Source organism: Limulus polyphemus, unplaced genomic scaffold, assembly GCF_000517525.1.
Source record: "Limulus polyphemus unplaced genomic scaffold, Limulus_polyphemus-2.1.2 Scaffold0, whole genome shotgun sequence".
Classification (NCBI taxonomy): Eukaryota; Metazoa; Arthropoda; class Merostomata; order Xiphosura; family Limulidae; genus Limulus; species Limulus polyphemus.
In genome coordinates this window covers 2,318,364-2,334,500 of record NW_013665610.1, presented here as the reverse complement: position 1 = coordinate 2,334,500, position 16,137 = coordinate 2,318,364, and the positions used below count along the sequence as shown (strand labels likewise).

General features: G+C 32.0%; 1 protein-coding gene across 2 annotated transcripts in view; it reads right to left on the bottom strand.

Moving 5' to 3' along the window:
• Positions 1–16,137, bottom strand: part of LOC106458041 (E3 ubiquitin-protein ligase HECW2-like) — a 104,166-nt gene that overhangs the window by 28,439 nt on the left and 59,590 nt on the right. For both annotated transcript variants that reach the window (XM_022379587.1, XM_013917601.2), the window contains 8 exons: positions 15,389–15,486; positions 10,153–11,899; positions 8,809–8,966; positions 7,910–8,054; positions 6,853–7,042; positions 6,110–6,192; positions 5,624–5,726; positions 3,383–3,544 (listed from right to left, as the gene is read on the bottom strand). In XM_022379587.1, the coding sequence (XP_022235295.1) occupies positions 3,383–3,544; positions 5,624–5,726; positions 6,110–6,192; positions 6,853–7,042; positions 7,910–8,054; positions 8,809–8,966; positions 10,153–11,899; positions 15,389–15,486 (2,686 nt within the window). The remainder of the gene's footprint in view (positions 1–3,382; positions 3,545–5,623; positions 5,727–6,109; positions 6,193–6,852; positions 7,043–7,909; positions 8,055–8,808; positions 8,967–10,152; positions 11,900–15,388; positions 15,487–16,137) is intronic.

The window sequence follows — 16,137 nt, the reverse complement described above, 5'->3', positions numbered from 1 at the left end:
TATATATATATATATATATATATATATATATATATAATGATTGAAATGTGACCGTATTTGAAATATATAGATTATTGCTATTTTGAAATTATTTTTTTTAGTTACGACCTTTGTACTCAGTTGCTCCTTGACGTAGGTTGCTAAGCCTTTAAAAATTTTGCACATGGAGGATATGAAACAAAATAATATTTTTTAGGTTTTATATATACATTTGAATAACTGAAATATCACAAATTACTACATTAATACCATAGAATTCCACTAAAATTTATCAAGCTTAGTAACTAAGATGTATTTTATTCTAAAAAATATGAAATTTTGAGCAGACTAAAGACACAACCTACCTCATTGAAATCTTGATTCAAAAGAAAGAAATAGCAGAAGGAACAGTAGAAAGGCTGAGAAAACCACTAGGAGGGCATTCTGAGCTTCTGATTGGTTATTCATGTCATATATAGAAGTAAGTATATATATATGTAAGGGAGCATTTCCAAAAATGGAAGGAGATGGGTGGGGTGCCACTGTGTTTCATTTATTACATGAGCAATATCTTAGCAAATTGAAAAGATAAGAGACTCTTCTTTTATATTCTAGCTTTTCAATATCAGTAATTTGAGTTTCTAATTCATACAAAACTATAGACTTTGTATTTTGACTTCACAAACATCTAATTTGAACCAGTACTGCATTCAACATACCACGTGACATACAAAAATCGATGTTCATCTGTGTTTTTTAATATTTGCTTTTAAATTAAGAAATTGAGTAATATATAATACTAAAATTTGAATTATAATCTACAGTTTGATACCAAAGTTACTGACATAAATTCATGAAATAGTAGTTCAATAAAATTTTGAATGCGAGTCAACAAATGAGATGACATGGCCTTTCACCTGTGACCCTATCTCGAAAGGGTTAATAAAAGATATTTTCTGTTTTATATTTCTATATTTGTCACAGCTATTCCTCTCTAATGCAACTGTGAAAATATATATGTATAATGCAAATGAAAACTGAGAGAACAATAAGATTCTACTTTAAGCTTCAGAGACCATGGGCCAAAAATTAACATTCAATTTTGCTACTTCTCTCCTAATGTACCTCTGATAACAAATTTTTTGCTGGTCAACATCAACATCAAATTTTCAGTCTGTATATTATCAAGTGCTTACCAAGTTGGCAACTAATAATAGCAAAGTTTGTAGTTACACAAGTCATATGTATTCAAACTTTCCCATGTACTTTATTAAACAATAAATCTCAGTTTTCTCATACATATAGTTTACAAAAGATTTATCACCAAAATGCACAAGCACAAATCACCATCTATCAGTGATTCATGTTTATTTAGGTAAAGCAGAATCTGAACCATATAAAATAATGTGAAATTGGTGTATTTATTCATGAAAGGAAAACTTGTAAGTTAAAAGCACCACTTTTCAATGCTAATTGCAGTACTTTAAAAAAGGTTAAAATATTATTGGACTTCTCTGTTACTCTACTACATCACAATACTTGTTCTGCCATTGAACGAAACATGCCAGTGTAAAAAAAACATAGTTAAGACTCCATAACAGCTGAAAATGCCCCAACGTCTTGGCATTAGATAAATTATGATTCTGCTGCTACTCAAGACCAAAGTTCACTCAGAATAAATCAAAAAAATAAAGAAAACCTTCCATATTCATTTGACATATTTGAAATTAAACACAGAACAAGGAACTGAAATTGGTAAACTACAAATATTGTTATTACACTGTTAATCATTATCAACACACATTCTTATAACATATAGCTCTCATTTTTAGCCAGTTTCAACACTCTTCTACTCAACTTGTATTTTGACTTGCAATTCTATATATTCCAATATTCCACATGCCTCATATCTCTTATAGCCTCATCAATGTTTCACTATTTAAGCCCTCCGTAACTTTCTTCTACTAACCTGATCAAGAACTGTACAAGCATTTTGATGCTTGTTTGTTTGTTTTGAATTTCACCCAAAGCTACACAAGGGCTATCTGCACCAGCCATCCCTAATTTAGCAGTGTAAGATTAGAGGGAAAGCAGCTAGTCATCATCACCCACCGCCAACTCTTTTACCAACGAATAGTGGGATTGACCGTCACACTATAATGCCCCATGGCTGAAAAAGAGAGCATGTTTGGTGTGACGGGGATTCAAACCCACGACCCTGAGCTTGCGAGTCGAGTGCCCTAACCACCTGGCCATGCCAGGCCCATTTTGATCCAATATTTCATAATTAATGGTGTATGAAGCTTGTGACACTATTAAAAAAACGATTCATTACCCATTACCTACATCATTTAAACAGCACTAGGTTTAGTAAGTGTGTTGATATATGACTGTTGGAATACGCCTGATGAACATAGTACTATTCAGTACTGCTCTTGATAGCACTAGTTTGTGTTGATGTATGACTGTTGGAATATGCCTGATGAACATAGTACTATTCAGTACTACTCTTGATAGCACTAGTTTGTGTTGATGTATGACTGTTAGAATACGCCTGATGAACATAGTACCATTCAGTACTACTCTTGATAGCACTAGTTTGTGTTGATATATGACTGTTGGAATACGCCTGATGAACATAGTACTATTCAGTACTACTCTTGATAGCACTAGTTTGTGTTGATGTATGACTGTTGGAATACGCCTGATGAACATAGTACCATTCAGTACTACTCTTGACAGTTAAAGATTAACCTTTATAGCACATGCTCAAATTATCCCCACCCCAATAATATCAAGACATCCTATATTGATAAAATACTTATCTATATTATTACCATTTCAATAACTGCAAAATCAGTTTCATCTTAAAATCTTCACTATTTGTTTGACATTATTGGTTTGTTCATATACAATTTACATTCACTTCGTATTTGAATCAGTCATAGAGCTTATGAGACCAATATTTTAACTTTTTAATGTGAATTCCAGCTTTATAATTTTTAAAACGTAAACTTATTTTACACATGTAATTTATCTATGTCTATCATTCACCTTTCCCTTGTCTGCTGATGTAAGTAAAAGAATGAACTATTATTTTACAATTTTTGTACACATTCCTACCTTAATTGGTCTTTAGTGACCAGTAAAATGGTAACTGATTATGTATTGGTTTAACTACAATTTTCCCAGCATGCATCTCACCTCATACAACAGTTCAATATGAGAGAGTGTGTTTTTGAGATTCAAAAGCAACATTTTTCTTTTTCAAAAACATGATCACAGAAAAAGAAATAAAATAGTGGAAACACTTTCTCTCCACATGCAATTACAAATTTCTCAATAACTTTTTTTCCATTTTGGTGCAAGTATCATCTCAACTATGAGATAAACAGCTACTAACCCTTGCAACACCTTCAAGTCGAATCTCTTCTTCACCAGCACTTCGACTTCTTCTCCGATTCAGGGGTACAGCTAACCGGTGAGGATTTATGTAGGGCACTTCTACTGGCAAACGAGGATCAATGAAAGTGGTACTCCTTGTTGTATGATCAATGAAAAATTGCTGTAAAACACAAGCAGACACTATTAGTAACTTCTAAGTAGTGTTCTGGATTAACATATTTTACACTACAGAAGTTTGTCATTAGATGATTCAGAACTTACAAATTCATATCTAAACTGTAAGTAATTTATATTTATGGTAAGGCTGTGGTGAATGCAATTCAATTGTTGTCATGATTATTAGCAAAAGAAAATTCTTTTCTTTAATTACTACAAACCAATGACAAATTTTTGTGCCTATTTTTCTTTATTATTATTGGTTCTAATCTGCTACCACCTCAAGAGGACTTCTGATCAGGACTGTTTCTGATGCGTGGAGGACCAGAATTTGAACTTTCTAGTTGGAAGGCATGGATGATACCTGGTCTTGGCTGAGACCAACTAGATGTTGTGTTTGACAAATTGTGAATACTGCAGGAAGGAGATTTAACTTTTGTTTATTTCTGTGCTTCAGAGTCCACTTTGACTATGTGAACGACTTTGAGAAAACTGTCATTAATTGAGATTGGCTAGGGTCAGAGAACTTTGGTCAGTAAGTTTGATTGTAATTGTTTTTTTTTTACCCCAACACAGTTTAATTATTTAAATGCACAAGTTAAAATTATTTTATTTATATTTCATATGATACTATATTATCAGATGAATATTAATGGATGTTCATAAATTCACTGTGCCCAGTGCTATTGGAAATACATTACTGATGTTGACAGCAAAAAACAACAACATAGAAACTATATCAAATATAAGGGAAAAATTAGGAAAATATTTAATATTACACTGTTACTATGTGTCAGTTATAGATTTAGTGTTTAATTTAGTTGGACTGTAAGTAGAAGTACAAAACTGCCACTTGATCAATTACATATCTATTGTTAGCTTTCTAGAGTTTAGCTTTAGTAATTCTGGATAGCAGCAAGTCCGAAATAAGGATTAATCTACTGGTAAGATCAGTCTTAATGTTAAACTGCCTGGAGCCTACTTGTGTGCAACATAAGGGTGGGTTAATGTCTGAAATATTAGATCAAAGGCCAACAAGCTGTACCAAGTTGTGCCACACATACAGGTTAGGTTGACAAATTACCAATCAAAGAGGAAACTTCACTACACTAGATGGTAGAAACAACACAAAGATGCCTAGTTACTGGTTAGAGACAGTACTGATTGGTGTATGGTTTTGGGAAAGTACTGTTACACCCTAGTGGCCCACTGTCACTTGCATGCTAAGTTAAGGAGGACAGGCCTAGGAACAGGAATTATGAACAGCAAGTGGTTAATGTATTGCCTATTAACAAAACATTAAAATAAATAGTGCCCAGACAAATGTCTGCAGGAACAACAGAGCTCTCGTGCTCATTGAGGGACCTTGACAGATCTGCAGAAACAGAAGAATAGGAATACTGATGCCCAAGCACTGAACTGGTAAATGACATATGCTAAGAATGTGCATAAGACTTTGTCAGTCTCATATTCTTAAAGGTTACTGCAATATCAGGGGGAAGCAAACACCGCCTTGACATCACACTCTCTTAAGAAACTAAATTCTCACTGCAAACTATAAAACATCCTTATAGCTCACTGACAGTATTCACACAAATCTTAATCACTAATGTGTTTATGAAAGACAACACAGCACATCATGTGGAAAATTGGAAGCCATCGTCAGCTTTGATTAGATACATAGGGTTATAAATATATCTAAAGATTTAACTCCAAGTCCAGATGATATAAGAATCTCCACTTTTAAGAAGCTTACAGAAGACAGCTTATTGAAGTTAAGTGTCAGAGTATCAATGCAGCTGGGCAATGGGTAGCATTCCTGAAATATAGACTGGTGCCTTTATCAAATCTTTACCAAAGTCCATGAAGAATCACTCTCATTTTAAAGGCTATTAAATTACTGTCCCACAAATCACCATTGGCAAAATCCCAGAGAAAGCTGTAGCTAGAAGGTTTGCATATCAGATTGAACCATTACTACCCTCATCATTAGGTGATTATCACATTAAAAGAAAATTAAAACAGCAACAACAACTAAAGAAACTAACATTTTTATTAATCAATAAGTAAAATAATTTTGTACCTTGCCACTTCGATCATGTTTTGACTCCCATCCTCGAGGAAGATCTCTCTCTAAGTCGGCAAATTTGTTCAGCAAACTTACTAAATCTCGATTGTGTTGGTACCTGACAAAAATGTTTAGTATTTTCATGTTTAAATTAATAACTAAAAAGTGGTGATGAGTCAGTTTTGCTTGAAACCAACATAATACTATTATCAATATCAGTGAAAGCAGTATTCAAAAATATTACATTTTCACACTTACACAAATAAAACACTCATATTTCAGTCAAAAACAACACTATGTACAAACAGTTATTGTACTAAAAAGTTTTAATGTGTTATTGTTCCACTGTAATTGAAAATACTTTCCAAAAAAATACTCAAATAATTTGTTTTCATATGAGATTCTTTATTATTTCGAAAGAAAAACATTTGTATAACAACAGCATTTCATATTAATTAGAGTTAAGAAGCTAGAACAGCCTCTGATTTCACAGTATCTTACCTCTCAAATGTAGAAGGATCTCTTCTAATCTTAGTGATCATGTGTTTCAAGGAGGAACTACTGTTGTAAGCAGCTAGGGCTTCCTGCAGTATTAATAATGTCAATATCTTACACATTATATATTAGTATCTATTTTTAAAAAATAGTCTAAAAACAGAATAAATAATAAACAGAAAGAATGATATAGAATCATGAGATCACTTTCAAGATGAAAAAAATGGGGATTTCAGAAACTCAAAATAAATGTAACATACACTAAAGATCTTTCCAATGAGGAGAACAAGTGAATTCTTATTATGTGACGTCATTTCAGATAACATTCTAATTGTACCTGTTGTGTTTAAAATTACATCATATAATCTTTCTGTACATTTTTTATTTAAATATAATCTAGAAACTATTAAATTTACATACTCTTTTAAAAAAGTTTTTAATCAATTAAAAATACGTGTATAAATAATTTTTCTTTCAAAATGTTTTCAACTATTATTTTTACAAAGCCAAGGCAGAGCTGTAACAAAAATTATTCTCTTAGTTCAAATTCAGTCACTGGTTTACTTGCCTAAATGCCTTCAATCACAAAGGTTTAGACTCTTTTAAAACTTAGACAATATCAAATGCAGTGATGATGATTAATTATTCATAAGCCATATGATAGTATGCTGATAGTACTAAAGAACTCGAATATACTGTACCATCTTTAAAAAAACTAAATAATAACATACAACTGTTGGTCTACTCACATCATTCATGTGTAAAACACTAAAGAAATCAGATCTAGAAAGGAAGCGCAAAGGTGGCGAATTAAGTAGCTGAGCTCGTCTGTTATTAACACTGTTTGAGGAAGGCACCGAGGCAGCAGATGACAATGATGAAACAGAGGAAGAAGCATCATGCATGCGAGATGTAATGGTTCTCCTAATGCTTTGATATCTGTAACATTAATAGGCATAAGTAATTCATTAAAAAACAGTACTGTTTTTAGATAAAACCTGAAATGTAACAGTCAAAGCTATTAATTATATACACACACCTCTAACATACATATAAATAAGAATTTCACACCTTAAAAATAGCTACAGAAAATTTCAACTGGACTTTACAATATATATGAAGTGGATCATAACTTGTATATATGGCATATTAGCATTAATAGTAGCTAATAAAAAGTTTTAACATGCAATTCAAAATAAGACCAAAACTACAATTTCTTTCACATATGCCAGATATTTTCTGATCAAATACAATCTTATATCATTACAGTGTTAAACAAAGATAAAGAATTCACACCATAAAAACAATAAGTTACATAAATTATAATTTCACCATTTTTTAAATCTATAGTTTGTTACTGTTATGGCTATTCATCCACTAATACTACAAACTTAAAAACAATGCCACGTATATTGTGTTTACAAGTTACATTAAATCATATTGCAACATAAATATATTTTCCAGAATTTTATCATTGTATTAAAATAATGCACCCTGCATTAATCCACATCACTAATTACTAGGAATTACTCTAACCTGTTTCTAGTTCCATACTTAAAACAACAGATCCTCAATTTTTATTCTATCTTAAACACACAATTACTTTGCTTTAAATTTAGAGACTTATCTTTGACTTACCTGTAGCCTAACAACTTATTAAACAAAGCTTTAACTTTTTAGCAATCTAATAGACAAAAAATTATATATTCTAATCCCATAAACAAAACTATATATATATATATATATATATTTATTAAAATGATTCTTTATTAACATAATATATATAATGTTAGAGCCTTAACTTACCTGCGATCTAACTGTTGACGCTGAAGTTCATTTGTTGCTCCAACTGATGGCTGCTGGGATCCTGTTGGTCGATTCCACGTTGTTGTTCGATTTAAATGATCTATATAAAAGATACGGCCATGGGTGTCGATACGAGCCTCCCAATCTGAAAAGACAATAATATTTTGCTTTATCAACATTTTTTGTATGGTAATTAAATACCTCGGATATCAGGGTTGCACAAGAACATTCTTCTCAACATAAATACTGTCTGAACATGTGAATATACATTGATTTAAATGAATCAAAACATACATTCCAAATCACACAATTCCACTGTCTTAGAAGGCTAGATTATATATCAGAATATTTTTAAAGATTTACTTTTGATTATAGGTAAGAAGAATTTGGAGAGAGAGGTCCCTTTTGTACACTATTCCCTGTAATTATCACGATGTCTCTTAAATATGCTTATAGATTTCACTACCTTTTCAGGACCCTTTCTCAAATTGTTAGGAATTCTTAATCCCTACCATGCAGACTAAAAATTTACATCTTCCTAAATCAAATGTGCCAGCCAGGCAGAAACTGCCGCAGTCTCAGGTCTCATGAGGCACGAGATTCACAAAATCAAACACATAATATAAACAAACCTAACTCCAATAACCAGAATTTTTTTCTTTAATTTTTTGATAAGCTGATTATTTCAAGGAGGATTTTTTTTTTTTTTACATTAAGATTGATATTTCAGACATTTCTACAAAACAAGGAATTAAAAACAGCCTATTTTCCAAAACCACCAGTATTGAAATTTTTAAGAGGTCATTTTATGCGAGTTTCCGATATTTCAAAGATCTATGTGAATCTTTTATTTATATATATGTATATAAAATTACACTTAATTATGGTTTCAAACTTACTTTGTGGCAAAGGTTCCTCCAACTCCACTCTCTGAAACCGAATAGTTCGTTCTGGAATAGAGGGAAGTCGTGTGGATGGAGCATGGTTACCAGATTGTGACCAGGAGCTACTTGATCCATCAGTGAGGCTAGGTGTTCCTATGGGTAACCAGGACTGACTAAATAAAGACCAAAACGTTAACGATGTTAAACCATTGAATATTAAATACACTTCTAAATTAGCAGCATATATCATTTACAATGTGGAAAATAACAACTAATTAAAGCTACCAGAAGTTTTTATTAAATTTGTAATATCTGCTTCTTCATACTAGCTTTACAAGAATATCACTGAGGGCAAATTGCAAAGACAACTTCCTTTTCATTGGAAAAATGTCAGCTAAAATACCTCATTCAAATAGTTTTACTATACTTTTCTTTCAAGCACCTTTTAAAGATATTTCATTAATCTCTTTGCTAAATAGAAAAAAAAAAGATGATCAAATGCAACATTTTTCTGATTTCAAATGTTTTTGTTGTTACTAATAAAAAAAATACAATTTGTGAATTTTGTTATTAATAATATTAAAACATTTACATAACTAATTCCTCCATATGAACAAAACTTCTAAACATAATACTCCCCACAGTTGCACTAACTCATCAAGATTAATTTTCCCATTTTCTAACCTGAAAAAATACACTTTACTGTATTTTAGTTATGATCTGATTATTACTTACTTTGTGAAGCAAACTTATATTGACTTTTGCTTTGAGTTTGTCTTTATATCCAATTCTTTTTCATTATACTGGCTGGTTTTTTTTACTAAGTAAGAAACTTAATTTTTAACTAACTTTTCTGATCCAATGCAAAATTAAATATTACTGGATTCTTTTTAGATTTTTATCTCAAACACATGAAAGATTATATATTGCTTACAATAGAAAATATGTTATTTACGACAGCACTAAAGTATAAAGTAATATTACTCAACAAACAGAAAGACAAATATTGCAAATAAACGACAGCTTATTTTCATTTGTAAATGATGTAATATGAACATTGTGTGTGTAATATTTTCTTTTTTACTGAATCTGTAACAACACTTAATGATCTTTATATCAAAACTGTTACTGTATTCTGAAGTTTAATAGGACAAACAAAAGCACAGTAGATGTATAAGTATAACATATAAAGCTCTCAAACACAATTTGTTACAAAATTGAATGAAAGAAAGATATTTTAAGCTTATTGCCATTAAAAATGTTATTTCTAACAATTTAAAGGATTTTTATTTCTACAAGTGCTAAAACCACTAAAAACTCAAAATTATCAAACTTATGTCAACTGCATTTAAAAATTACCTTGTAATGGGTCTCCTAGTTTCCCACAGCGGATGGCTGACATCAATTGTTGCATGGAGTCTTGGATGAGGGTGATGAGTAGGGGTGGGAGGACACTGAAGCAAAGGAGTACACACATCTGAAAACTCTACACTGTCACTTTGCTCCCTGACAGGAGCTGCTGCAGTGCTAACTTGAGAGTTCATTTGTTCAACTTCATAGATATCTCTAGTTTCTCTACATTCTACTACTGGAGTTCTTTCTTGGGTTTCTGTACACAATTCTTCTGTATGGTGTGGTTCCACAACAGTTGTTGGTTCACTGCTCTGGTCATAAATTTCGTTCACTGACTGGGTAACTGTTCCATTTGAATAAGTAATAACCTCTTCTATTTCTGGACTGCCTGCAGTCTCTGTTCCTGTAGAAGTTGAATCACAAACATATTCTTCAGGATAATCAGCTGTGTCCTCATTTTCACCACCACCAGACCAAGAGGTTTCTGAATCAGACATGTTAACACTTGGGCCACCCACAGAACCATCAGTGTTAATATCTTCATGGTCACTGCAGCTAATGGTTTGTGAGGGACTAATGGAGCCAGGAGGTGAGGTCACTGTTCCAGATGCTGCTTCAGTATCTTCTGCTTTGGGTCCTTCCATTTCTGTCCTTTCACTAACAGTTTCACTAACAGGTAGGTCCTCTGAGCTCACTACTGAGTTTAGCTCATCAATGTCAACAGAATCAGCCACTTCTAAAGCAGCATCTAGCTCAAATGCACTCTCTTCAGGAGTCTCAAGGATAGAATCATGTATGTTTTCCAGTGAAGGCACACTTTCTTGAATAGAGTCATGTTCAGGTGTGGCTAAAGGTGCAGCCCTGCTTGGTACAGGAGGTGGAGGGGTCCTTTGGGCAATCTCACTCACAGGAGACTGCTGATCTGCATCAGCTGGCAAGTCTTCCACACGATGTGGTGGTGAAACTGGAAGAACTGATGGTCTTGAGGCACCTGGCTCACGTTGGGGAGGAGGTGGTGGACTTGTGTCCTCCTCCTCAAAAGACATCATGGAGGTTGAGGGCGGAATACTTCCCAGACTTTCATCAGATTCCAGACTATGTGTTAATCCTTCCTCTGTGCTAGACAAACCATTCTGTTCATCTGTATCAACTATTTCCAGAAGGAAGCTGTCTTCGGGACGTACATGCCTAGCCTCTGATAACAGAGATCGGGTAGTATCGCTACCACTACTTGCAACTTCCTGACTGCCTGAGCTATTGTTAGGGTTTAAAGCTTTCATACGTTCTAGTGGTTTATGACCATGGTGTCTGCGGGTTTTCTGTTTGGGTGGCAATGGTGGAGGAATATCTGGAGGTTTAGAAAAACCCTGAGAACAAGAAGATAATATTTCTGTTGCACTTTGTAACACATATTCTGGGTTAGTAAATGCCACCCCAATGCTTCCATTTGAAGCATGAGCTCCATTACCACTTGAAATTTGAGATGAACCACCTACTGAAAGTCGAGAAGACATAGCATGAGAAGGCTTTTGTGAAACCATGGGGCCTGACTCTGTTCGAGTTAGTGGCTCTGGAAGATTTTGGCTGGTGGGAGGTTGAGGGATATTCCCATTAGGTATTGAAGTGGCCCTACTGGTTATTTGAGGAGGGTGATGAACTGGTGTGGTGGGAAGAGATGACCCTTCCTGACCAGTTGGAAGGTCTGAGACATAAAGAGGATTATGAACCTGACGTATGTGTGTCCATGGATCAACTGAAAGAAAAAATATCAAAATTCCACTTGTTACAAACTCTGAAAACTCAAATAAAACTGAGATCTTACTTTTTTAGGTGACTGTCACACACTTGTGTACTTTAATTTTTACTTAATCATTTTGAAATATAATTACAAAATACACTAACAACATTTTAATTGACTTTAAAAATTATAATTACAACCCCCAATAATAGTTTTTTTCAATAATTTATTAATTATATTGCTGGGGTGCTTTAAAGTTAATATATTTTAACAAAGAAAAAATTTAATAATCGTCAGTATACATTTTTTCTTGCATACTTGTAAATTCTAACTTAAACAATTTTTCATTTAAAATTTGAAAGTCCTAATAATACGGTATTTGTTAAAATAGAATGTCTTTTTATTTACTAACTTATTGAATGCTTTATAAATATAACATTAGCTACAAATATCTCAATATATATTGGCAAAAGATAAATAAATCTTAATATTACATCAATAGTGCTGATCATTATTTAGCATCATTTACTTTACAAGTAGAACAAAAGCTAAAAACATAATTTATTCTCACTTTCACCATATATTTTTTGAAAAGGGATATATTATACCCTATTCATTCAAATTAAACATTCCATCTGTTAGAACAACCAGTGCAACTGAATACTGAAAAAGTTGCGCTAAGAACAAGAAACACAAAAAAAAAGTTATTTGTAGTTTCTATCTACTTTTTTGTGATAAAGTAAAAAAAAAAAAAGATTAAAATCCTCATTGTTCCCCTAACAGGTTTAGATCAAAGAGTATTCACTGTATCACAAACTTTTGTACTTGTAGTAGTATATGCATGATACCACAAGAAGACTGATAATCATATAAATACCAACATTCTTTAATGATCCAATACAGGTTTCTAATAAGAAGAGTATATAAAAACATTTCAATTACACTTTGTTGTTTGCTGCTTTTAGTAAAGACATTTGCTCAATACCGAGGCTCATTAAACCAGCTGGGGTGCAATATGTAGTCTTACTTGAATTGTCATTTATATCAGGTGTTTATGAGACAGTGTTATGGTGTTTTGAGTTCCTTATGTGGAAGAGCACAACACTTTTAGTAATAAGATTGATAATAGTTTAAATCATATCAGCCTGATAACCATCAGTACTGAGCAAAAAAAAAGACCTCTTCAGCAGAAGCATGTAATAAAAAAGGTATAGTTACAATGCTATTATACACTCCTAATGGAAACCCATATTGGGTCAGTAAAGAAAGATAGGACTAAATCCACTGATTAAACAGATGGGTTAATTTTTATAGTAACAACTTACCCACACTGTATGAATTTGTACTTTTAATAAATATGGTAAATAAAACCAAGACATTAAAATTATGTACCCTTTTCAACTGTTTTGCTTATCTTGAAATCAATGATCACACAGTGAATTAAGTTTTATTTACATTATCATTAAAAGATTAATAAGTCATATACGTTCAGAAATGTATGAAGGGGAAACATTTCAAATATTTGTTTTTCATGTGTACACTTCTTGTATTATTTTATACTAACTTAAAATAGGTTACCTTTACAGTTATTTTTATCATATTTCAAGAATTCCTTTATTGTTAATATCTTTAGCAAACTAAGCATGTTTACAGACTGACAGTGAAGTTAAATAAAAAGCTGAGAACAAAGTAGTTCAAGATCTATATGAATAAAACACTAGTAAGTGGCTGACTGGTAAAATATTGAAAAAGGATGCAAAATGAATTTTGCTTATATTTAATTATTTCATTCTAGGTATCTAAAGGGCAACAAATGTGATGGAATAAGAACAAATTACTAGGATGTTACACTGGAATTTTTTAAAATATAGAATAAGAATGCTTCCTACCACTACCAATTCATGGTTTGTTTGTTGTTAAGTACAAAGCAACACAATGAGCTATCTGTGCTCTGCCCACTATAGCTATCAAAACCCAGTTTTTAGCATTTTGTAAGCCCTCATACTTATCACTGAGCCGCTGAGATGGTAAGGGGAGGGGTACCAATTTATGGCAAACATAAATGTTTCAGAAAAATCATTATTTTAAATTATATATTTTGGAGAAGTGTTTATACTTATGATTTCATACTCAGCATTTATGTTATTTAAGATAAGTTGTGTTTATTAAGGGCTATCTGCAAGACCTGTCCTTAATTTTGAACTGATAAGACTAGAGCATAGGTTCCCAAACTTATTCAATACAAGGCCTCCCACAACCTTCTAAATCCTTTCTGAGGTCCCCCACCCAATGCATTTATAGATACTTAGTACCTTAACAGTATTGTGTGTTTTGATTAATTACTATCCCACCCCCCTCCCTCCCAGTCTGGGAACCTCTTGGATAGAGGGAAGACAGCTAGTCAACAGTACCTAATGCCAAATTCTGAGCTATCTAATTGAATAAAGGGATTTGACCATCATTCTTATAATGCTCCCATGGCTTCAATGTGTGGAGCTTTTTTTCTAGTTATCGACCCTTGCGTAGGACCCTCAGATCCACAATCTTGCACCCTAACCACTAAACCAGAATAGCCCAATTTAGGTAAATCAGTCAAATATGATAAATACAGGGTATGTTTTTGCACTAAAAACTTTATTATGTGGTGCAAATACTATCTTCTGTAAACAATACTATTTAATTTCATTTAAAAAAAGTGAAAGTACGTTACCAGCAAAAATGTAACACTGAATTAGTTATCTGACAGATTTTTTTAGCCGTTTAGGTCAATATAGTTAGTGAACCTAGTAACAGGTTAATCTTAATATGCATATCACATGTATTATAGACTGCTTAATAGTTCTTTGTATGTTATAAGAACCTTAAATACTGATATAATATGCATGTATGTACTTTAAAACAGCAAAATTAAGTACCATTCGTTTATTTCTGAAAGTATAATAAATCTGTCATAATTTGATTTTTGTCAACTAAAAACCCAGTATTCAGGCATATATGTAGTTTAGTATGTTATAAGTGCTCATTTTGGGTGTTGAGGCTCAGCTAGCTTAATGATCTTTGGTTATTCAACAAGATTCTTGTTGACAATTGGTTACAAATTTAATGTTGTTGACATTTTATGATTACATTCTTCTTGACAAAAACAAAATAAAAACAATATTGGGCTAGTTAAGAATAAAGTGTTCAATATCACAATAATAAAGAATTAAAATAAAATTTACATAATTGTTCTCAAAATGCTTTGTAAGTTGAAAAATAACTGCACTCTGGTTAAATACATACCTTTTTAATAACAATTAAAGATCAACACGTAAACAGTTTTTCTGAAATCTAACTTCAGTTATGAGAATATAACAGGATGTGATAATAACTTTGTTTTTACATTGTCTAAAATATATCAACAATTAGTTTAATAAATGATTAAATTTTACAAACTATGAAAATCCTAACTATTGTTCAATAAAGCTAATGGGAACCATGCATCTTTTCATTTGAAAAATTTACCTGGACCATTTTCTAAAGTAAATACAAAAGACAGTTGTCCAGTCACATGTTCTGATGGACTTTTGCTTGTCAAACTGAAAGTCAACTCTAAAGGAGCACTGTTATATAAAACATAGAAAAAACACTATAAATACTTAAACAAAAATCATTCATATGGATAACAAATACCCTATTAAGTTTATTAAATTTTGTAATCACAAAATAATAAACACTGTTGGTTCATTCCTGCCATGTTAGCTATTTTCAGGTAAAAAAACATTATTTCAGGAACATATTTTAAGTTCAAACATCATAAAATAGTAAAAGAACTAATGTTAATAACAGAATTAAGGTATGGATTAACTCCATTCATCATAATCGTACAAACTATATTGTTTGTATACATAAAATTATTTGGTATGAGAAACATCTTTAAAAATATTAAATATGGCAGAGAGGGGTCATTATAACAAATACTTCAACTTAGAAGGATAATGTGAGAGTATACCAATGCATTTTTGTAAAAGACATTTTCAGTAACTTTTATGTCATTTTATGATATGTTTTATGATGTTCAAATACCTTATATCTACAGGATGGTGTCTATGTGCATGGTCATGTGCAAAAAGAATCTCTTTAATTAAATATAAAATTGTTATTCTCATTGTTACACAGAGAATGTGGGGGGAGCATTTGGGGTATATATATATATATATATATATATATATATATATATTATTTTTTATTATTTACTATAGATTAATAGTAAA